This window comes from Capra hircus, chromosome 27 (assembly GCF_001704415.2).
Source record: "Capra hircus breed San Clemente chromosome 27, ASM170441v1, whole genome shotgun sequence".
NCBI lineage: Eukaryota > Metazoa > Chordata > Mammalia > Artiodactyla > Bovidae > Capra > Capra hircus.
In genome coordinates, this window is record NC_030834.1 from 3,653,160 (window position 1) to 3,677,020 (window position 23,861).

The 23,861-nt window shown below is 45.1% G+C and overlaps 1 protein-coding gene across 1 annotated transcript in view; it reads left to right on the plus strand.

Moving 5' to 3' along the window:
- The window catches only part of NR1D2 (nuclear receptor subfamily 1 group D member 2), a 29,252-nt gene extending 6,565 nt beyond the window's left edge, over positions 1-22,687 (plus strand). The window contains exons 2-8 of the mRNA XM_018041999.1: positions 3,362-3,628; positions 4,501-4,589; positions 6,361-6,505; positions 8,290-8,915; positions 10,300-10,485; positions 12,781-12,991; positions 19,344-22,687. Coding sequence (XP_017897488.1) covers positions 3,362-3,628; positions 4,501-4,589; positions 6,361-6,505; positions 8,290-8,915; positions 10,300-10,485; positions 12,781-12,991; positions 19,344-19,540 — 1,721 coding nt within the window. The 3' untranslated portion in view covers positions 19,541-22,687. The remainder of the gene's footprint in view (positions 1-3,361; positions 3,629-4,500; positions 4,590-6,360; positions 6,506-8,289; positions 8,916-10,299; positions 10,486-12,780; positions 12,992-19,343) is intronic.

Consider the following 23,861-nt stretch of genomic DNA (forward strand, 5'->3'; position numbering starts at 1 on the left):
TAATATAAGATTAGATTAGGGAGAAATAGTGTAGTAGGAAAATTAAGTGGAGAAAGAAGGCTGAATAACTTGGTTTACATGGAAAGCCAATAAAGTTCCAGACAAGGAGCTTGCACCATCTACGTTAGGCCACCGGCGTCCTCTTGAATATCGGGGAGTGCCCCGCCTTGGGCTCCCCCTCGTGTGGATCTTAAAAGCCGGGACAAGTAAGTAGACATGGTGAGCCTCCATGCCCCAGATGGGAATTCAGCCAGAAATTAGAGAGGAAACACAGGGGAAACCAGTCCAGTGACTGGCCCGTCCTCTATTGTTCAGAGGGCCTTTTATACTTTTTGATTACACATAGAGATCAATGGGTAACACAAAATTATGCAGTGTTAGCAGCCCAGACTCTTACCAAAACCAGGCTTTTCTCTCTGCATACCTAGTTGTATACACAAGTCTTAGGTGATTTACATCATCTTCCGGCCAAAAGGGCCAATTAACATGTTACAGCCTTTTTTCTGATAAGGGTTTGTCAACCAGAAGACTTACTTGTGTTGATCTTCCCAAAGTCTGGTGCCACTCTCAGAAAGCACTAAATAAAGTTACATTCTTACATAGCAAAGATACAGCAACTTATAACAAGTAAAAGGAGTACAGTGATTTATAACAAAAGAAAAGTAATTAACTCAAAAGTCTAGTGTTGCTAACATCAAAACTACTATATATCTTTTTCCATATCCCGTTTACATTGATTAACATCCTCCCAGGTGCCTAAAAGATAAAGAATATGGAGGCCTGGCAGTAGTCATTGAGCCAACAGTAAAAACCCTCTACCAATATGATTTTTAACTCTTTAGAAAATGCTCTATGTCTTTAAGATGCTTTAAGCTTTGTGCCTCTTGCGGTTGGGGGGCTATAAGCAATTCATAAGCTGTAAGAGGTCTGGGGGAACCTGTCAGGCAAGCTAGAGAGTTATCAGAGGGGGTTTAACTGAAACATCCCTTTCAAATGCAGAAGACTAAAGCCCTGATTTGACTTTTTCCAAAGAATATCAGAAGAGTGGAAAAGCAGGCAGATTCTTATTTTTTGGGGGGGTGGATGCTCAGGAAATTCCAGGGGGATCCCCTGAAGCCTAATCACGTCCTTGCGTTTTGTCAGGCTTCCTTCCTCCTGACCTTGTCACGGGCGGGATTCCTCACGCTGGCTCCCGGCAGTAACTGAGTCACTTTGCTGTATAGCAGAAATTAACACAACATTGTAAATCAACTGTATTCAATAAAAAATAAATTTCAAAGCTGTACGAGCAAGACGATTAAAAAGACTCAGGTGCCTCTGGCTGCACTGTGCGTTTTAAGTTTGTGTATGACGAACTCTGTTGGGTTTCTCATGACACAGCTGGCGCCTGCTCTCACTTCTTTTCTGGGTTATAACCAGAGCACTGTGGTTGAGGCTCTACTTCCTAGCGGCTTCCGAGTCTGGATTTGTGTAATTGGTACTTAAATACATGTCTGGTTCCTAACGTCATCATGACAGACTAAAAGTGACTTATCCCCCTGCCTTTTTTTTCCTTCTCTGTAAGTGGAAATGACTTTCTGTTCTTTGGAATTGATTTGGCCTTAGCATTTTGCTGTGTGTGTGTGTACATGTGAATGACCTATAAAGTCTGGCTGTTATTTAAAAAAAAACTGGGGAGTCTTTTCCCTTTAGCAGACAAAGCTTTTATTTCAGAGTGAATGCTTAAATTGCAGTTGTTACTTTGGAAACCTGTAAAGTCCTCTATTTCAGAATAGTCATCTCAGGTTATTCTCAGAAATGTCTGTTTTACTTGTTACTGCCATGGGGTCTCAAAAGAATCCAGTGCGACTTAGAGACTCAACAACAGCAGCAGTAATACTTTATACTGTTTCGGATCTGCCCATGATATTAGATGTGGGCTTTACAAAGGCAGAAAAGTAGGTATTAGAAATAATTTATGTCTTGGAACTTCCCTGGCGGTCCAGTGGTTAGGATTCCATGCTTCCACTGCAGGGGGCACCAGTTTGATCCCTGGTCAGGGAACTAATATCCCACATATCACATGGCACAGCCAAAAAAAGAAAGAAAAAATTTATCTCAGACTTATATCTGTAAAGCATGTATAGAGACTTAAAAGACACTCTACACCTAGGGGCTTGTAATCTCTCTTGTTGAGAAGTAGATGGAAACAGGTAAACAGTAGGTTTAAATAAGAGTTCAAGACAGTGATGGAAGAGAGATAATTAACGTTTGTATGTGATGCACATTGAAAAAAGCCAATCAATGTTGGCCGATGATGGAGGAGAGAAGAAAAGAAACCACAGGCGGCCTTGGCAGAGAAGATGAAAATTACTTGTTTGGCCTGGGATTTGGAAAAATAATACTTCTGACCATGAGGCTACTCTTGCAGCGTTTTATCACTTTCAGGGAAGAAGTTTGAAATTATACCCTGAAATTATACCCTGCTATTTCTTAAGCTGGAAGGTTCGCAGTCTCTTAAGAGGTCACAGCCAGTTTCAAGGGGAGTTGTGGAGTTTCCCTAATGAAGTGGTACAGAGTGTTCTGAAGGTAGCTCTGTGAAGGGGGAGTTAGCTCAGAGCATGCCTTCCGCCTTCCAGCCTCTTGGACACTCACTGTAAACAGTGAGTCAGGAGAACAAGCGGTGCGTCTGGGTTTCTCAAGAGCTGCTTTGGAGGGGAGTGTGTCTGCAGATCTGATGGCAGGAGGAGGGAGAAGGCAGGTGCGGAACTGGGGTTCAGTGGGTAGTGGTAGAGTCTTTGGGGAGCATCAGAACACAAAGACTGTGAGAGCAACAGCTGTGGAAGGCTTTGTGTTTCCAGATAGATTCCTTCATCCGGGGTTCCAGACGTTACATCTGTGCCTGACTGACCTGAGCTTTAGCCAGATGCTGGGGCGTGGGGTGGGCAAGCGATGAGCCCGTTGCTCTGGGACGGCGTCACGTGAAGGGATAGTGAAGGAAGCAGAGAGGGGGCCAGAACCAGATTTCCACGCGGCCCAGGCAGCGTGACGACTGGCTTTATGTCACTCAGGAAGGTCTTGCATCCCCTTTTAGGAGGAGTTTGGAAAATGGAAAGCTTTTAAGTTTGGATCGGGACATGCTGAGAATAACAGAGCCAGTGAGAGCCTGCCCACTTTTAAACCAGTGGGGATTTCATAGCTTTGAACTTTGTGGAAGCAGGAGTAGTAGGAAATAGGGAAGAAAATAAGCTACTTTTCCCTTTTGCAATAATTTTGATCATTAACCTGTTTTCCAGTGTAGTGACTTTACTGCTGAGATTTTCGAAAATAAGAAATATGCGTTATCACGTGTCTGATCACCTGGCTCCCCCCTGTTTTCCAGGAGGAGTGATTGCCTACATCAGCTCGTCCAGCTCAGCGTCCAGCCCAGCCTCTTGCCACAGCGAGGGCTCTGAGAGTAGCTTCCAGTCCGCGTCCTCTTCTGTCCCGTCTTCTCCAAACAGCACTCATTCTGATAGCAATGGGAACCCCAAAAACGGCGATCTGTCCAGCATTGAAGGCATCCTGAAGAATGATCGAATAGATTGTTCTATGAAAACCAGCAAATCGAGCGCCCCTGGGGTGACAAAGAGTCACAGTGGAGTGACAAGTGAGTGGTCTAGCTTTCTGACAGTTGATGCCACTAATTGCAGGTGGGGCTCACTTTATCACCTGTTCACATGGTGGGGACCATTTTATTTCTGGGTATACTTTTCACCCCCTTCTGGGTAATTATAGTTCAGTAGTTATTCAGAGATCAGTGATGACCTTAATTAAGAGTTACAGCCCAGGGCCTGTCTTAGTCGGCTCTCTGTGGTGAGGGGGTCTGTCTGCCTGTTTCCTCTCGGGAGCCCTCTTACCTTCCACTCTTGTCTTCCTTCTGCACCCCTCCTGCTGAATCTGGTTCTGGAATGGAGCACTCACTCAGGGAAAGGCGTTTGCTTTCATGAAGCTGGCACTAGGAACGTTTGGAGGATTGGAATATCCCACAGAGTGGTGGGAATGTGGCTCCGTGAGTGAGTGCAGAGGTCACAGGCTGGTTCAGGGTGGGGTCAGGAAGGGCTGGCACCTGGCTCTGCCCACAGGTGGGTCGGACTCTGCCCACAGGTGGGACTCAGCCTGTGGAGACCCCACTTAGCACCTTTGTTGGTTGACGCCCCGGCACTGATTTCTTTACTCTTAACCCCATAGAATTGGTTTCTTAGTTCTGATTGCATATCTGATGTAGAATAATTCTAGATTTACAAAATTTCAGTGTCTGTCCAGGATCTTCAGCCCTCTGAGAGAGTTTTGGCCCTTTTGAGAGAGTGCCATCAGGCATGATTTCTTTTGGTTCGTCAATTTGGTATAAAGATTTTTTTCTGACAGTATATATTTGTATATTTTTAAAAGTACAAGCTAACAAAATACAGGACTCCGTTGGAAAGAACCAGTTTCAGCTTTTCTTTTAGCTTTTCCCTTTCGTGTCTATTTTTGCTTCAGAATTCAGTGGCATGGTTCTGCTGTGTAAAGTCTGTGGGGACGTGGCCTCAGGATTCCACTACGGCGTTCATGCTTGTGAAGGCTGTAAGGTAATGCATGCTTTCATTTGTTTAAGCTGCCTATTCTGGGATTAAAGAAATTACATGGTTGATAATCCAGGAGGAGGAGAGAAGTCAGCTACTCCTGAAAGTTTTGAGCATTTTATGTTGTGTACAAACATAACTCATTTTGAAAAGCATATTTTAAAACTACATTTAAATATATGTAGTATTTCTTTTTCCTTTAAGATTTTGATCAAAATAAATGTGTTATCTCAAACTTGAGTCTGGTGTGAAGTGTTCACTCACCGGCGTGTCAGGCACTGTCCTGGGTGGGAGCGGAGGGCAGGGAGCACGCGGGTGGGGCTGCTGCCTTCTCGAGACTTAGAGTAAACCAGGCTTGGAACAGATCTCATCAGGTCCTTTGACACGCCGACCTGTCAGGTGCTGGGAACGGGGAGCAGTTCCTAGATGCTTGTAAAAATGTGATACCCTCGGAAGCGATGCCAAGTAAGTGGAAGAGTCTCAAGTATAAATTGAGCCCTGGGTGAGCTCATTTGTAAGTTGTGTTAAGTATTCCTGAGTCAGGTAGCTCCAAGTGAGAAGTCTGTACTTCCTGCTCACATCTAGGGAACCTCTCTTCTCATCTGGTCCTTCCTCCTGAGTGTCTAACACTAACGCGGCTGAGACTGTGCTTGACTCTTCTCTGCCTGAAAGGTGGAAGCAGGGACCCTGTTGGGCAGGATGTGGTGGGCGAGGAAACAATGACTATCCATGAAGGGGAAATACTTTCTGGGGTGGCTCTGGATGAGCTGTGAGTGTTGTAGCTCTTACATCACAGGACTTCTGTACTTTAGTCAGAAATAGCACTTTTTCATTGTGTTAAGAATTCTATAAACAGTGTTTCTTTTTTTTCTTTTTACAAAAGATATGAAATAACTATGTTTATAGCTAGAGAAACCAAAGCACAAGCAAATGAAACTAAGTGCATATTCTTGATAAATGCCACACATAATTGCTTTTAAAGATCTAGCGCAGATATCATAGTGCCCAAGTATAGTATTACAGTAACAAAGTATAAAAATGTTATATCCCACAATCACTAATACAGATTCATCCAATAATGTGGTTAGTTAGGACAGTCAAGGAAACTGCAGTTTAAAATAATTTTGGTGATTTTGATTTTCCTGAAAAAGTCAAGTGGAGGTCTTTGCAGACCACTCACAGGACATGAACTTGAATTATTTGTGTAGTAAATACAGGCAGCTGTGTGCGCTCATCCAGCTGGGAGCTGTATGTGTGTGTGTGAGACACTTAACCTGTAGCTGATAAGTAACCCGGAACATCTGGAATGTGTAAGGTGTCAGCAGATGATAATCCAGGAAAGACCAGGTTCTCCTAACGTGATCCTTGGATCTAGCGAGGGAATTTCGGTATGGAACGCCATTCTCTGTCATCTCGTTGAGGGGGTCCTTCTTATTGCAAGAGTTTGGGAATGTGTAAGTGACTCCAGTATGAGCTGGAGAGCATGGCTGCAGGCCCGGCTGGCAACAGGTGATCGGAGTGAAGGACACGGGGGCTTTGGCAGCACTGAGACTCTGAGAGGGAAGGGGGAAAGAGCTCTGCGTGGCCGGCAGGCCCTCGCGGGCACCGCTGAGAGCTCGGTGACGATCTGAGTGTCAGTGTTGTCTCTCCCCTGCTCCAAGCCAGAATAACTTCTCAGGTCCCTGGTAGCATACTGGCTAATTAGGTGTGGGGGACGCTTAGAAGGAGTTCCCCTGGATGTTTCTAATCAGATCCCTACATCTTCCTTTGTTCTTAGGGTTTTTTCCGGAGAAGCATTCAGCAAAACATTCAGTACAAGAAGTGCCTGAAGAATGAAAACTGCTCTATAATGAGGATGAATAGGAACAGATGCCAGCAGTGTCGCTTCAAAAAGTGTCTGTCTGTTGGAATGTCGAGAGATGGTATGTTCCCAGTGTAGAGAGTGCTCTTCTTAAAGCGTATGGGGCTTGGCTTTATTCCTCAGTGTGAACCAGAGCTGTGAGTCAATTACCAAAGGCCCCCTTGTGCTCAGGGTGAAGTGGATTTTCAAAAACACATTTTGTTGTCTTACAGGATGCCAAATTGATTCAAGTCAAATTTTAGCATCATCATCTCAGAAACAGCTTTTGACTCACTTCTTTTTTTGTTTCTTGCCTGTGAAAAGACCCACTTTTCCTCTGTGTGATGTGAACACTTTTTCTTTTTCAAAAAATAAAGGTGCAGTTTTTCTTGATATAGGAGTTCTTGGCTTTTCCCCCTGATTTCTTTCTTAGTCGTTCTGAGGAGCCCATTTCTCCCTCTGTGAATTAGCACTGTGACTTCTCAGTCCTGAGATGACACCGTGCTTTTCGGCACCGATTGTGAGTACTTTCAAAGGTGATGCAGAATTGAAAGGCACGTCGTGGTCTGGTGTGGAGGTGGTTGCTCGATCCTGGTGTGCTCCACTCCCCTGGGAAGCAGAAGTGGTGGTGACTGGCGGGACCGTCAGTGTCCTGTGTGGACGACGTCACTAGGAGACCCAACTCTTCTGTAGGGCCTGGGGAGTCTCATTCTCTTCCAAGTAACATAGCTGAGGACTGTGAGGCTTTCAGAGGGGTCAGGGTAGGAGTTCATTGAGAACTGCTAAGAATGAGCCTTGTATTTATCTAGGTAAGGGTGATTTAAGCAGTCCCTTAGGTTCCTCTAGCTAGTATGTACTGACACAGAAATACAGTGTGGGAATAAGTACGTTCTTGAATGACAGGTTTCAACAATTGATGTTTTATGTTTTCAGTTGCTTAAAAAAAAATTTTTTTTTATGGCTCTAGAAATACTAATCCAAACTTGATGGATATTGTGGTTTCTACAAGAGTAGAAACGGTCATCAGTCGTGCAGAGGGGAGCGAAGGTAGACTGCGCAAAAGGACAAAGTCATGTCTGTGGTTGCAACAGTGTAGGAGGCTGCAGCTGCAGCAGTGAGACCTCCTTGCTGGGTGGATATATTGAATTTTTAATATCTGTGTATAAATACTAGAATAGAAGGAAGCTTTTCTTTCCCTCAGGGATAGGAATGTTGGAGACAGGACTCATTCTAAGACTAGCCTCTAAGATATTGCAAATGAATGCTTTTATTTTTGTTTCATTGATTTTAATTAAAATCCAGCCAGTTTATTTTCCAATAACTACATTTCTATCGACTGTGATTTTTTTTTCTTTCTTTTCTTATAAGATTTTCTCTTAAGAAGTTGGAAAAGGTGATCACTTATTAGTTGGGTCTTGAGGATAAGGTTACAGAAGTGAATGGACAGAGGTCAGGAAGTGATTGTACCTATCCATGCAGTGTTGATGGATGTGGGTAGCTGAATGCCTTCCTGAGGACACAGCCTTCAGCCTTGTTAGTAAGGTGCTGTGTGGTAATGCTGGTTTGTTTCAAACTGATTTTCATTAGTTAATTTCAGTTTTTTTTCTTAGACTTTGCTTATAAAATACCCAAGAAGTCTTCTCTTTAGCTTTATTTTGAGAGAAAAGTGACACATTTCTCTCCCACTCCCGCTTCCTGTGGTACCTCAGAAACATAGCCGGCAAGTTTAGAATGGTTTTTGGCCAGACTCAAGTGGGCATTCTTGTGTGATCAGAAGCTGTAGCTGTCAGAGCCAGTTCTGTGTTACTCTTCGGAATAACGGGCCTTCTTTAACGTGTGGGTGTTGGATCTCTTTTTCTGCAATAGCCGTGCGGTTTGGGCGCATTCCTAAGCGTGAGAAACAGCGGATGCTGATCGAGATGCAGAGTGCCATGAGGACCATGATGGACAGCCAGCTCAGCGGCCGATTGCACAGCGACCCTTTAGCAGACCGTCATGAGCAGATCGCCTTGCCAGCCCAGGAACAACCGCGACCCAAGCCCCAGCTGGAGCCAGACCACAGCAAAAGCTCTTCTCCCTCCTCCTCCGATTTCGCGAAGGAGGAAGTGATCGGCATGGTAACCAGAGCGCACAAGGACACCTTCATGTATAATCAGGAGCCGCGCGAAAGCTCAGCGGAGACCGCGGTGCCGCCGCGAGAGCGGCTCGCTAAGAACCTGGAGCAGTACAGCGTGAACCACGAGCCCTGTGTGGGCGGGCCGCACGGCCGCTTCCCCTGTGCCGAGAGCGCGCAGCATCTCGGCGGACACTACAAGGGCCGGAGCGGCGTGCACTACCCTGGCGGGCACGGCGTCTGTGTCGCCGGCGGACACTGCGTGAGCTTCTCCGGTGCCTATACTCAACGAGTGTGTGATAGAGTTTCCATAGATGGGTTTTCTCAGAATGAGAACAAGAACGGTTTCCTGTGCAACACTGGAGCGAGAATGCACCTGGTATGGTGAAATCACGTTTTTTGCTCACTTTGTGTCGAGGAAAAATGTGAAGGCTTGCTTTTGTTCGGAGGCCATTCCAACTTCAGAGGCAGGGGGTGAGGGTCAGGAAGGCTGGAGATTTATTAGAATCCCTTTTGCGTGGTATTTTAGATCAAATATTTTGAATAAACAGCATTTGTGGAATGACCTGATTGCATACAGAGCTAGGTACACAAGCATGTTATTTAATTGATATTATGATCAGAATTAGGATTTTATGTAAAATATGGGTTATGAAGAATCGATCCTTTAATTCTTAGAAAGCCCTTTCAAAATGCAGGTATTCAAGTTAGTCTTGGCCTTACTAGCATTGGGATTTCCTCAAGGGACTGATCCTATAGCTCGCCACAGTCACTGGGATGGAAAGTGTCTTCTTTAACCATCATGATATAAAAAGGTCTTTGGATATAGAGCATGGGTGTTTCATGGTTTGAAGACTTGGGAATAGTTTAAGATAGTCCGCTGGTTTCTAAGAATTTTCTCAGACTTTGTCCTGTGGGATGAGTCAGTGTTAGCGTCATTTAAGTGTTTCATCAAATCCAATAGTCTGCGTGAAAGCACGCTGTTTATGCTCAGCCAGACTTTCACCCAGAGCAGCAGTCCCGAGGCTCTGTCTACACCATCAGGCCCTTTGATAGTGCTTGGTGTTTTCTGCAGCTGGGTAGTTCAAATCTTCTTTTTTCATTTTCAAAATAGTTGACTCTACCCCAATCCTAATGTTAAGTGTGTTTTTTTTTTTTGGTCCCTTGAAGTTGTTTGATTCCATGGATCTGGAAGGTAACCTCATTTTCTTCAGGCTTAGTGACTGCCGTAAGGAGGGGAAAATATATAAAGGTTTAGGTTCTCATTTGTGATGTTCTCCACGGTTATGGAGCCACCCCATTTCTGTATCTCCTGGGTTTGGTCTGCACGTGAAGGCTGATTGTGGCAGCGTGCACAGTGCGTGTTTCGTGTCTGCGTGGTGTGCCAGGGTGTCCCCATCACCCCCAAAAGCATCCCTTGTGCCTGTTGGCAGACAGCCCCTGCCCCAGGCCCAGCCCCAGCCACTCAGCTACCTTATGTTTCTATAGATTGTGCACCAGGGTTTTGAACCAGCTTGTAACCGATGAACTTTTTGCTTAGGCTGCTACTTTTACGATAAGTTGACTGCTGTTTAAATTAGGCCGCTCTGAGACTTTCTGTCACAAGGGGAGCAGCCAGTAGAGAAAGTGCTAGCTAATACCAGTAGATTCTATGGTGATGGAGTGTATTTTCCTGTTGGGGTTTCCACTGACTGATACACTACCTTTGAAGTTTGTTTCCCACCTCTCATAATCGAAGATTTCTTCTGTTTTGTGCCTATTAGGTTTGTCCGATGAGTAAGTCTCCGTACGTAGATCCTCATAAATCAGGGCATGAAATCTGGGAAGAATTTTCCATGAGCTTCACCCCAGCAGTAAAGGAGGTGGTGGAGTTTGCAAAGCGCATCCCTGGGTTCAGAGACCTCTCGCAGCACGACCAGGTCAACCTTTTAAAGGCTGGGACTTTTGAGGTAGGTTTTTATTTATCTTGAATGTTGTTGATACAGGGCAGGGTGGTATTTTATTTTCATTCTTTTCTCAACAAGTGTTTGTAGTCTAGAGGCTGAAACTACCAACAAAAGCATGACCATCCCAGGATCTTGGGGAGAGACAAGGTAAACTCTGCGTGACTCAAGGCTTGAAACTCAAACATGCTGGGTTCGCAGCACAGAAACTCCCAAGTCCTGGAACTGCCTCCAGGTGTGAACCTGGCAGGTTCTCTGGAGTTAGACACCTACCAAACGCCCAGCCCAGCATCTCCTGGGTTCAGTACCAGACCAAAGGGCAAACAGATCGTGGTTTTGTCTCTTAAGAGATCGGGAAATATTTGGCCAATGTAGCAGATATTTCATATGTGCTCCCACAATCCTCTTGGCCGCGTCAGAGTCCTTGGCTGCTCTTTTGACTCCAGCTTCTCTTTCTGGGATGCCGTCTCCTGGGCCTGGGGCAGCTCTTGTTGCCAGCTTGAGTAGGACCCAGACAGAGCTGCTCCCTGTGCTTGGCTAGGTGCCTCTCATCTGTTGGCCCGGGGCTTCCCTGCCGCAGCTGAGGTGGCCGAAGGCACAGGACTGGCCTGGAGCTCACGTGGGCATTGTCCTGAAATGCAGGGGAGGGTGGGAGCTGATGTTGGGCGGCCCCAGCCTTTGATCCGCAGAGGAAGTCGGGGGGGGAGCTTCATGTCCTTGGATGGCCCCACGTGGCCCAGATCTGGGTTGTGCTTGATGTCAGGTGGTGTCCAGCTTGGTGACACGTCCTCTGCTACAGACTTTTCTTTTATCCCATTTCCTTCTTCCTCATGCCTGTTTTCACACATGCACCCCCCACAAAACCCCTTGCCTTTGGCTCTGTTCTCTGGGCCTCTTGGACTAGAATAGAGACGATGGTGTTTTCATAAATAAAATAGCTGTGATGTAATTCCAAAGAAACACCTATAGGTTAGAATTTTCAGTTTAAAGGAAAACATTAGACTTAAGGGTCTTTGGCTGCGTTGGGCCTTTGTCGAAGCTCATGGGTTCCTCTAGTCAGAACATGTCGGATCATAGTTCCCTGACCACCATGTCCCCTGCATTGGAAGACAGACTCTTGACCAGTGGACCTCCAGATTTAAAGTCAGAAGGGGATGTCGGAGATCAAGTTCAGTTCACCCAGTTATGAGGTTATATAACCATAGCCCAGAGAGGTGAAGAGACTTTTCTTTCCTGGGTTACCAGTATATTCATGACAATCAGCATTAGAACACAGATCTCATAATCCAGGACGTGCATTCTGTTCCCCTTATGATCTATCTGGAGACAGCTGGCTGCAGAGCTAGCGCTGTCTTCTTGGAAGGCTCCCCGTCTCTCGGGCTGTCTTCTTGGAAGGCTCCCCCTCTCTCGGGCTGTCTTGTTGGAAGGCTCCCCCTCTCTCGGGCTGTCTTCTTAGAAGGCTCCCTCTCTTTCGGGCTGTCTTCTTGGAAGGCTCCCCCTCTCTCGGGCTGTCTTCTTGGAAGGCTCTGTCTCTCTCGGGCTGTCGTCTTAGAAGGCTCCCTGTCTCTCGGGCTGTCTTGGGTGAAGCACGTCTTTGCTTGGGAGCTCTGCAAAGGGCAGGTGTTCGTTCAGCGTCCCTCTGGTTACGCGAGAAGTAAGGGACATAGTCGTTTGCATTGACTAGGGTGGAGCGAGCCCTGCAGGTCTGCAGTGACTCTGGTTTGGATCTCCATCATAGCTTGATATCCAGAACACCTGCTGTAATAGTTTGTGTCTCTTTGGGTTACCGTTTCTTGAAATAGACTAACTAGAGTTCATCTTTGCTTGTCTACATTTGGTGTTTGGATGTTTCCAAGTGTTGTTGCATTGAAACACTGCTGTTTTTACTTCGGGCTTAGAGATCGTGTGATGTACGTAATGGCTTAATAGAGTTTCTTTAATACCTTTGCCCAGGCCCAGTTTCAGACTTCTTGGCATTATTGCCTGTTTTAATTTGGGGTTTTTTGGCATGCTTTAATTTTGAATCTGCATTTCAGAATCTTTGTTAATAGCCTCAGAGTACCATAGGCATTGACTGTTTTGCTGTTGGTGACTTGAATTTTATTTTTTGATGCCTCTTCCTAAAGTATTGCTTTGATGGAGAATTTGCCTTAAGCAAATGGTTCTGGGTAAAAATAAAATTTTTCTTCTACAACTTTTAAAAATACGTAGGATATCTCTTAACTGACTTGAATACTGAGTTATTTTCTCATATTACGATTGAACTGCCCCATATACATTTAAGTCTTTTTCTTTTTCCAGGTTTTAATGGTACGGTTTGCATCACTGTTTGATGCAAAGGAACGCACTGTCACCTTTTTAAGTGGAAAGAAGTATAGTGTGGATGACTTGCACTCAATGGGAGCAGGGGATCTGCTAAACTCTATGTTTGAGTTTAGTGAGAAGCTAAATGCCCTCCAACTTAGTGATGAAGAGATGAGTCTGTTTACAGCAGTTGTCCTGGTCTCTGCAGGTAAGGAAGCCTGTTCACAATCGTGCCACACCTGGAATGTAGTGAGCGGCCTGGGGACAAGGCTGCAGTTGCCTAGGTTCTGGCCGGTGTAGAGGGACGAAGGCCTTAGGGAAGATGCTGAACTAGGGGTCTGTTATTTTTGCATGATGAATTTTTTTTGCCATGACAGTAAAAGTCAAAAGTGCTGTATAGTGATAAGCACATGTTGAGATCCGGGCCTCATGTCCACCTCTCTTAATCCTTAGCTTTTGTTCATATTTCTTTTTTAAAGTCTTAATATCTCATGGATTTATTTTTTGCAAGACTGTGTATCACCAGGTAGGTGGTGGTAATCCAAATCTAAGTTTTAATTAAAAATACCATGTGGGTTACTTGAAAGTGTTGTAAGTATCAAGATGTATGCTATTACTGTCTTTTGTTACAAAAATCAGAATTAAGAGTTGCAGGCTTTCATTCAGCTTTGCTCCTGAGTTCTCTGGGTGGCTCGGTAAGTATCCGTCTCTCTCTGGGTCTTGGTTTCCTCCTCCTCCTGGGAAAGGAGGCGATTGTGCGTGGGAGCCTCACGTGCCGTTGGCGCAGGGCAGGTGCGAGCCTCTGCCTGAGCGAGTGCTGCGGCTGCTGTGTCCCAGCATTTCCTGATGCTCGTGAGGCACCGACGGTGTTTCCCAGTTTCTCTGCCGCCTGGTGTTACATTGCAGTTGTTTCTGACCCACGTATCTCAGCTCAGACAGTAAGAGAGGGATTACCTCTAGTAAGAAATTGGGACTGAGATGGTGACTTCCTTGGGAACGTGTGAAAAAGTGCCAGCCATTTTTAGGTATCCCTGACTCTATTTTAAACCATTCGTGGAGAATTAGACAGTATTTTGACGTGACTTACTTTAAGTTTCCCATTGACTTCGTGCTGTGTAAAAGCCCTTGTGCTGAGCACAGGGAGGGTTGTGAAATGTGAGTATGGCCCCTGGTTACGGGCTGAGCTGTCAATCAGTGACTCTTCACACCAGTAATCCCTGGAGAGGGTAAGTTCTTTGTGTATCTTGAAGGGCCCATTGCACGTCAGTGGTTAGGCCATTTGCGAGCACTGTTTGGCCCCCTTTTCTGACCTGCCCTACCTGGGCTTACAGGATAATATGATGGACCGTGTCAGGGAGGGAGGCCTGGTTTCTCAGTAGCCTTTCAATGCCTCTTGCTCATGTGTGTGTTCAGTCACGCGTCGCGTGGGACTCCTTTGTGGCCCCGTGGCCTCCGCTGTCCGTGGGATTCTCCAGGCAAGAACACTGGAGTGGGTTGCCATTTCCTCCTCCAGGGCATCTTCCTGACCCGGGGACCAAACCTTCGTCTCTCCATCTCCTGCCCTGGCAGGTGGGTTCTTTACCACTAGCGTCACCTGGGAAGCCTCTTGCACATAACCCACCGTTTTGCAGAGTCTCTTGATAAGTAATTAGTAATAGTTTGAGTTGGCATCAGGTTAGTAAATCTATAATCGTGAAACTACAGGTGATCCATACCCGCTAACTTCTTTATCTAGTGAATGGGCCTGGAGTTCGAGGTGCTCAGGGTGACAGGACCAGGTTGAGGACCGCGCGGTACGTTCCAGCTGGAGAGAGAGAACCAACACAGAGAGCTTTGTGTTCTAACCTGTGAGGCTCTGCCTGCGGTAGATGGGCGTCTTGCGAAGGAAGAAGGCTTTGCGGGCAGGATCGTGGTGGAGTGGGACCGTGCGGGTGGACTGTTAAGCCTCCCCAGAGGAAGGTGAGGACGGCCCGAGGGGCGGGAGGCGGGAGACGGGGAGCCCCGGGCTGAGTGACCGCTGTGAGCGCCCAGCCTGGGCGGCAGTGTGACTCCACAGTGGGGACGCCCGGGCGTGAGCGCTGAGCTGCTGTGACGTGGGCCCTGTGTTTATCCTGGGGCGCCGGATCGGCGCGCCTGATCCGTCAGCTGGAGGGTCGGCTTCACAGGCTGTGCGGGTGACTTGAGGGGTAAGGAGGCGGGGAGGAGGGGCTGCGCTCCCCGGCCAGGTCAGGGGGGATGCGGCCGGCGGGAGGGTGCTCCCGGGGCAGTTCACGGGGAGACGGTGGCCCCCCGCTCCTGGGGCAGGTCAGGGGGGATGCGGCCGGGGGCGCAGGGGCACTCGCCAGGCACCATGCTCCTTTGTAGTTTCCACCAGGAATGTGGTTCTCTGTTGTTTTAGATTTTAACTTGGAGAAAGCCTTGTTTTGTCTTCTAATCATAAGAATAATACAGGTTCTTTGAGAAATTAGACAGTGTCAATACTAAGATGAAAATAAGGGGTGATAATATCACCACCAAAAAAGAGCACCGTTAACCTTCGGGATCTCTCTCTAGCCATTTACCCACCAACCCATTTGTCCCTTTGCCTGCTTGTGGATATATAGTGCTAAAGGAGAAAGACAAATTGTAAAAAGATACGGCCTTCTCATTTTTGTTATGCTTATACATGAGGATATACAAGCAACACAAAAATATCTGCATCTTAAAATGATACATTTTTCTACTTGATAATGTTCATACCAAATTTAAATCTTTGTCACTTAAAAAAGGGCTATTGTTATTTTTAAAGCAGGAAAATAAATTCCAGTAATGGTGGAAGGGTATAAAATGGAAAGTCTCTTTATTCTCCTGCTAGCCTATTCTTCAGGCTTATTCTGATGATTGCTGATCAACTCAAAATACTATCCTTATGCCTTTTTATTTAGTAGATGTAACGGATCAATGATAGCTCAGCTGGTAAAGAATCCGCCTGCAATGCAGGAGACCCTGGTTTGATTCCTGGGTTGGGGAGATCCCCTGGAGAAGGGAAAGGCAACCTGTTCCAATATTCTGTATAGTCCATCGGGTTGCAAAGAGTCAGACACGACCGAGCGACTTTGACTTTTCAACTGATAAATGAAAGCACTTTCTCATTTTTCCCTCTGAAAAATGTTTGTTTTCTCCCTGGTTACTTTAGTTATTTAATGACTGTGATATGCCCCCCACGCTGTTCCTTTGCTTGTCCGTGACCCTCAGGAGTTTGGCTCACGCGTCCTCGCTGTCCAGGGAGGCGCATCCTACTTTTTCTGCAGCCTGACTTCTTTTGTCCTAGCGTTTCTTCTGTGTCCTCAAGAATGAAAACATTTACATTCTGTTCTAGAGATGTGACTGTCTTCCGTGCTTTATCAGTTGATCCTAAAAATTGAACAGTAAAGCATCCGTATTTACGTGTTATGATTACAGGAATAGTGCTCATAGTGTCCCCTCAGTGGGGCCGAAAGGGTAACGAGGCAGCATAGACTCTCCCCTAAACCTGTGCTTCCTGACTGGAACGTTCTGGCGTCAGGTAACAGATGGATTGTCTTTCTGCATTTTCTGCTAGCTGCTTAGAATTAAGCAACGTTATGGTTTGCTTTATATTCAAAATAGCTTTTGTTTTTCTTAGAATGTACCCTTGGCTTCTGGTTTTTGCTCTGTTTTGGTTGTTGTCAGACGATGTGCTGGTTAATGGTCTCGTTATGTAATTTTGTCTTCACAACAGACCCTGCATGTGAGCTAGGACATGCTATCCTCAGTTACACGGGCGAGGAGGTTGAGGAACGGCAGGGGCGGGGGCTTAAATAATTTGTCTGAGGTTACATTTTTAATAATCGGCTGATCAGGCATTTGCACCCCTACTAGTCTAGCTTCAGAAGCCTTCCCCCTGTACTGCTTGTTAACAGAACAGCTCTAGCTGCCAAGAGAGAGAGAAGTCTCAAACTCTCACTTGCCTGAGTGATAGGGAGGATCTGGATGCCGTGAGGAGAAGAGCAGTTGCACCCGGAGGGTTAGTTCTTTTTCAGGCTGTGTGGAAGGGCAGAGTCCCTTCCAGGTAGAGGTCAGACTGACCTGCGGGTGTCAGGCTGGGCTCCTTGGGGTGTGGGTGTTAGTTGTCCCCATGGGGGGCTGGTGGAGGGGGTTTCACGTCCATCTCTAGGCGGACAGTCAAGGAGGAGTTCTCGCGAAATGGTGAAGCTAACGGCAGTACAGCTCGCAGAGCTGGAAGAGGAGTTTCCACTTTAGTGGGTTCCTCTAGTGTTGCAGTTGCTAGGGGACTGTTTATGATCAGCTGGGTTTGTAGTAAGGTCCTCTGGCCTCGAAATCAGGAAACCGTGGTTTTTTATGGGTAACGTTCTTAGGTACAGTGAAGGGAGTTGAATAGAGAGGCATAGGCCACAGAAAGTCAAGATAATCACTGGAGGATCAACCACAGATAAAACTAACTCAAATGTCCTTTTCCACTTACTGTTTGGTACTGGTATGACTGCCATCTAAACTGGTTTGTTTTGGGGGATCATTTTCTTTTTTCCCCAGTTGTTGTTATTGTAAATTACAGAATATGTAGTGTAAACCAGCTACTTTCTTCTGTCAAAATACCAGCTCTCTAAATACGAGGACGTGCAGTTTGTCACGGTGACTGCTTATTCCCTAGCACCATAGGAGTAACCTGGAGAAGGCAATGGCAGCCCACTCCAGTATTCTTGCCTGGAAAATCCCCAGGACAGAGGAGCCTGGCAGGCTCCAGTCTATGGGGTCGCAAGAGTTGGTCGCAAGAGTTGATCGCAAGAGTTGAGCAACTACTCACATACCGGTAACCACACTCATTCAAAAGTGTTTGGTGAATGAATTCATGAATTGTAAGACTGTTAAAGAAAACAATTGCTTGAACATTAAAGGCAAGGGAGGGTCTTGGAAGCATTATTACAAAGTTTTAAGTAGTTTTCCAGAGATGATCCTGTGATTGTATGGCCAAAGTCAGGTGTCGAGAGAAGAGATCTTTTGTCCATCTTGCAGTTTTGTGTGGAAAGTTGATTTCCCTCCCTGCCACCCCAGCCAGTAGTCAGCATTCAGTTTGTTTCTGTTTCTTTAATAATTAGCACAGTTGTGGCAATAATCCACATTTTATTAAATGTAATACGAAACTGTTTTCATCGTTTTTTTTCTGCATTGAGTTAACCAGCCTCCCATCCTTTACTATTAAATTTTAGTCCTTGTTTTGAGCGTTCCCATTCCAAGTGGCCTTTTTCAGCTACCAGTCACAATGGAAGACCTCCCCGATTTCCTTGTTAAAAAAAATGAAACAAAGGCGTAAATGGCCAGAGAATTTTGCTTCTTTGAAGAAGTTTTTTTCTTGCTAATTACAGCCCCCTCTTCTTGGAGCCATTGAATATTTCTTGTGTACAACTGTCTCCTGTTGTAAAGGGAAGAAATAGCCCTTGCTGATGAAAAAAGTCCATGGTTTGTTTCTTTTAAAGGTAGTTTCCTTTATTGCTGATTTATATTAAATCACTAACTTATTAATATTTTTGTGTGATGAATTTAATAAACACAGTATGCGAAATGAAAGTAAATGCAACTTAATACAACTATTAGTAGGGAGTTGGTGATGGACAGGGAGGCCTGGCGTGCTGCAGTCCATGGGGTCGCAAAGAGTCGGACACGACTGAGCAACTGAACTGAGTTGAATAGATAATAAAGTTGCGTGCTATGTTAGATTCCTACTGCATAACAAGTTACCTTGAGATTCTGGGGCTTGAAAATGTGTATATTTATTCTCTCTCAGTTTCTGAGGGTTGGGCTATGGGGGCCTCTGGCTCAGGGTTTCTGAGGAGGTTGTGTTCAAGCTGTCGGCCATCCATATGAAGGCTTCACTGGGGCAAGATCGATCTCCAGGCTTATTCACGTGGTCGTTGGCAGGAGTCAGTTCTTTGCAAGTTGTCCGACTGGGTGTCTTGGTTGCTGGCTGCTGGAGACAGCCTGGGGCACATCTCAGGCACTCCACAGGGCATCTGGCTTTCCTCAGAGCGAGCAGTGAGAGACTGTCTGAGGTGGAAGCCATGGTTTTTCCTGTGATCCTGCTTTCAGTAGTGAGTCTGGCCCACTCACGGGGAGAGGGCTCCACGCGTGGGTCCCGGGTGCCTGCCACCCGTGGTAACACACAGATGTGGAATGTTCCGTATGAGGTGAAAATACACTTCCAAACCACATGACTCATCTCGTTTTGCTCATTAGAAGCAGTTGAAATTAGGTGGCATCGTATTTAAAAAATCAGAACCTCTAGATTTTTGTGAGCAAAGATACCCAAGCGGTATAAAGCATTTTAATTTATCAGGGGCACTATGTGACACGTTTTATAATAGGATTAATAGCTACGAACATTTGCCATTGGGCTTTAGTAAACTGTGTCAGACATCTTTTGCCTTTGTTCGCATGTGTAAAACTTGGTTTGAGCTCATGACTGAGACTGACAAGTGCGAGTTATGACTGTTATCGTTAGTAACACTGTCGTCTCCTCCTCTCCGTCTGCTCCTCTCTCTCCGCAGATCGATCGGGGATAGAAAACGTCAACTCCGTGGAGGCTTTGCAGGAAACGCTCATCCGCGCGCTAAGGACCTTAATAATGAAAAACCACCCAAACGAGGCCTCTATTTTTACAAAACTTCTCCTAAAGTTGCCAGATCTTCGCTCTTTAAACAACATGCACTCTGAGGAGCTCCTGGCCTTTAAAGTTCACCCCTAAGGCCTTCGCTGACTCGGACACGAACCGACGCAGGCTAACTGTACATTTTTGCTGGAACGCCGATCGCTCTGTGCGTGCGGTCCGCGGCGGTGGAGGGGACCTCGGCGACGGCGAGCGCGCAGGCCGTCTGCGCCGCCGGCCGCCGGCTCTCCTCGGCCCGGGCTGGGGGCTGCGCGCCGGCCGCGAGACCCGTCGGCTGGGCGGCGCTCCACTGGACGAGCTACACTGAACTGCAGTCACACTGAATGTTAGACTCGCTCATCTGCCAAAACCAAAATCCATTTCGATCTCCCTGTGACGTAAATGTAACGCGTAGCCACGAGTTCCTGAGGCCTGAAAGGCCCCCCTCTGTGGTGGAGGGTCTCCCGTGGGACGGAAACTGGATTTCCGCGCAGGACTCTGCTCTGCCGGCTGAGGCCCGCGCGCTAGGGGAGCTCGGCGCGGGTGCCCGGTCATCGTGAGCGCGGCCGGGAGGCTCCCTGCGTGCAGAGACCAGAGCCGATCCTCCCCCAGGCCCGCCCCACACCTCCTAACCAACGTCTGTAAAGCATCCTTACCTCTTGGGAGATAGGCACTATGTAAATACGGTAAAATTTTTGTTATAATTATTCATGATAATTATCTTTTTTTTTTTTAAACTTCTACTCTTTTCTGAGAAATCATTTCAGTCCACACCAATCTGCTATTCAGGGTTCCTGCATAGGTGTGGGGTATCCTCTGGCACACACATATTCAAAGATTATGGGTACATCAAATACATAGTATGTGTACATAATATCTATGTGAATATAGTTATACATAAATATATCTCTTCACAATATTTTAAACTGTGAAGAACTTTATCATACAATAAACTTACGAGGTGTCAAAAGACCCAAATTAGGTGCATTTTACCTGTTGATAACATAACCGTTGCTTTAAATGTCTAGAGAGTAGAGAGCTGAATTTATGCTCCATTTTTATTTAAGCACCACTTAATGTAAAAGTGCAACAGGCAGTTGAATCCAGATTTTCAAAAAATACGTAGTTTAGAGTTCATCTTTAGTAAAATTTCTGGTTCAGGTACTGGTCATTTAAAAGTTCATTCAGATTCATTGCTGCCCCCCACTACACATGCTTCAGCTTGATGATAGACAGCTTGATTCTTTCTGGAGAGCCAGTGTTGAAGAGAGCAGTTTCGCATGTTGATGTGTGCCTGTGTGTGTGAATGTAGGTGTGCAAGTGTGTTCTGAAGCCACTGGTTTTGTTTTTTTTTTTTTTCCCCCTAAATAACACTACAGGGATTTTGTCAAATTAGATTTAACCTATAATTTGAAAAATCATTTAGTGTGTGACCTGCAGGCTTAGGAATAGTCCAGTCAAAGACATTTCATCCTTATTTCTGTTCTTGGGCTTTATTAAATAGGTAAGACTGGCATTTTTGTGGCAGCTGGAAAAATCACCAGAAAGTTGAGGATCTTATGTATGTTTTTCTGTTGCCCTGGAAGATAGCGGCTAATTGGATTTTTTGAGTGAAGATTGCCTTCTGTATAATTTTCAGATTATATAAAATTACAAAAATGAAAAGGTCCCCTTTACTATCTCAGCCTGTTACTTTAATGACATGTGAGCAGAATGCCTTATTTTGTAATCTTGTTTAACTTGTTGCTACTAGGACTTGAATTTCTGTGGCACTAGTTAAGTAAGTTAAAAAAGAATTAAACCCTCTCTTTATTAAAGAGGAAAGGTGATGGTGATGTCTGTAGTACAATGTAAACCATAATTGTGATTTACCTTAAATAGGTATGACTTTTATGGGATATACAGTATAGTTTTTGTGAATTCTTTACATGATAGCATTATCTTTTTATAATTTTTTTCCGAAGATAAATGCATAGTTTTCTTCTATGGGAAATAGAAACAGCTTTTTGACGTAATACTGAGAACCTCAAAGACCATGTTGTTTCTTAATTTTTGCCTTTTGCATAAGCCTCTTTATAACATATATCTTTAAAGCAGTTACTAAGTCTTTAGGAATGTGTAACCAGAACTATGTTAGTATTGCTTATAAAACTTTAGTTAGGTTCAATATATACATGTATACATCTATATATAGGTATAGAGATTTGCATTTTGTCTTGTAAAATTTTATTTGAACAAATTCTTCCTGTAGGTAATGGGAAACAAATTTAATAGTTCATATACCACTCTTAGCATTTCGATATCTGAAGATAGCCCACGATTGAAACTTGTAATTCTAAAGTTAAACCAGCAGCCTACTACAAGCACATTCTTTGATTGAGTCATTGGTTATAAACTTACTATTGATAAAAGCGGAGAAGACAGCCAGTTTGGGGAACTTCTGAGTTGGTGGGACACTGTCGATTAACAATGTACTGTATGAATTAAGTGATGCTTTAACTCTGATTTTACATTTTAAAGTTAAGACATGGGCATTATGTCAGCAAACTTAAGGGCATTATGTCAGCAAGCTAAAACATTTTTTTCTTGTGCTTTTAACGTATCTCTTTACATGATCTGAGAGACGATTCAAGCCTTTAGAGAGAAATAGCTGAGGAAAAGGGGAAACATCTTCTTGGGATGAAGCTTTTCCTTATGGCGATGATTTAATTGCAGATTCAAAAATCAGAAGGGAATTTCAGTGGATTAAGTGTATAGCTTCCGTAAACACATTTCAAGAAATTACCATTGTAACTTGATAAGATACGATTTATTTTATGTAAACATCATTGCAAAGCAAGGAGTAGAAGCTCAGCTAGATTTATCACTGTGCACGAGAGTAAGTACCTATCTCAGTTATTCTTTTTCTTTTCCAATATAAAGTTTGCTGAATGTACAAGAAGAGTTTATCACTTAGGGTATAGAATTTTTTAGGGGGTGGGGGTGGGGCTCTGTCAGGCAATTACCTAGAAACAAAGATTGTCTTGGTTTGATCTGAAATGTAAAACTTGAAGCTATTCTTGAACTAACATGGAAAAATAAAATGGCTGTTGTTTAAAAAAAATGATAGAACTATATTGTTGACAAGATATGAATTAAGTTTATTTTCTACAAACTGTTGTTGATGAAGACATGGATAATACGTTCATGTTTCTGAAAAGTAATCTGTACATGGCGGGAGGGAATAATAAATATTATTTCTAACCAGGTGTGGTATTTGGTATTTTCCTATCCTGAGTTTCTGTAAGACCATCTATAATTACCTTACTGCATTCCCTCGAGCAGAGCAGCGTCTCTTTTATGTAGATCTCTGATTCAGCTTGGGGTAGGGTGGGATATAAATATGTGGGACTTTTTTAAAAAGGAGACTTCAGAGTTTGTTTAGAGATTCCAGAAAAGACTGTTAGTTTTCTATGATGTCAGCTGAATGGAGGTTTGCTGTGTGAGATGAGGTGGTCTTCCTGGTTAGGGAATGTGGAGAGGCGGGGTGGGGGACCTGGTGTAGACAGGGCTTGGCCGTGACCGTGAACCGGGACGGGAGCCTCTGCACGACCACCGCCTCCTCTCACTTTAACTAGGGGGTGCAGCCATACGGGCCACTTAAACCAGCAGTTGTTTCCAAGACTGGTAACATCCCCTACTTTGCTGTGAATGTTAGTTGATGTCAGGTGGGAGGCATGGGCTTCTTGATGAAATGAATGTGGAAATACTGGGGTAACCAAGGTTACCGAGATGTGTTTACGGCACTCGTGTTCTCTGACGAGCAAATGTGTGTGTGTCCTTTAAGGAAGGGTTTAGGGGGATGCAGATTTTTTTCCCAAATGTTCTCCACCAGATAAACAACACCCCCTCCACCCCATTTTTTTTTTTCTGTGCTGAGCTTTTCTGAGGCTTTTTGGAAAGGGTGCTTTCAGGAGAAAAGTCCCTGGTAACCCACTTCAAGTTTTGATCAGGATGTTGGTCATATTCTGTTGAGTATTGTACAAATTTACATCGGGTTTTGCCCCTTTTTTGCACAGGATGAGAACCAATGAACTTGAAATAAACGTGTGGTTGATGGAAAGCAAAACAGATGGAAATCTGTGCAAGTTTTGGAAATACTGCTGCTGAATGACTGAGTAAAATCAGCCAGTTCATGGATCGGGTGTTAGTTTTAACACTCACTCAGGCCTATTAAAACTTGTCACATGTGCTTTTCTTAATTCTTAGTCTGGGGGCTTCCCTGGTGGCTCAGACAGTAAAGAGTCTGCCTGCAATGCGGGAGACCCGGGTTCAATCCCTGAGTCAGGAAGATCGCTGGAGAAGGAAATGGCAACCCACTCCAGTATTCTTGCTGGAGAATCCCATGGACAGAGGAGCCTGGCAGGATACAGTCCATGGG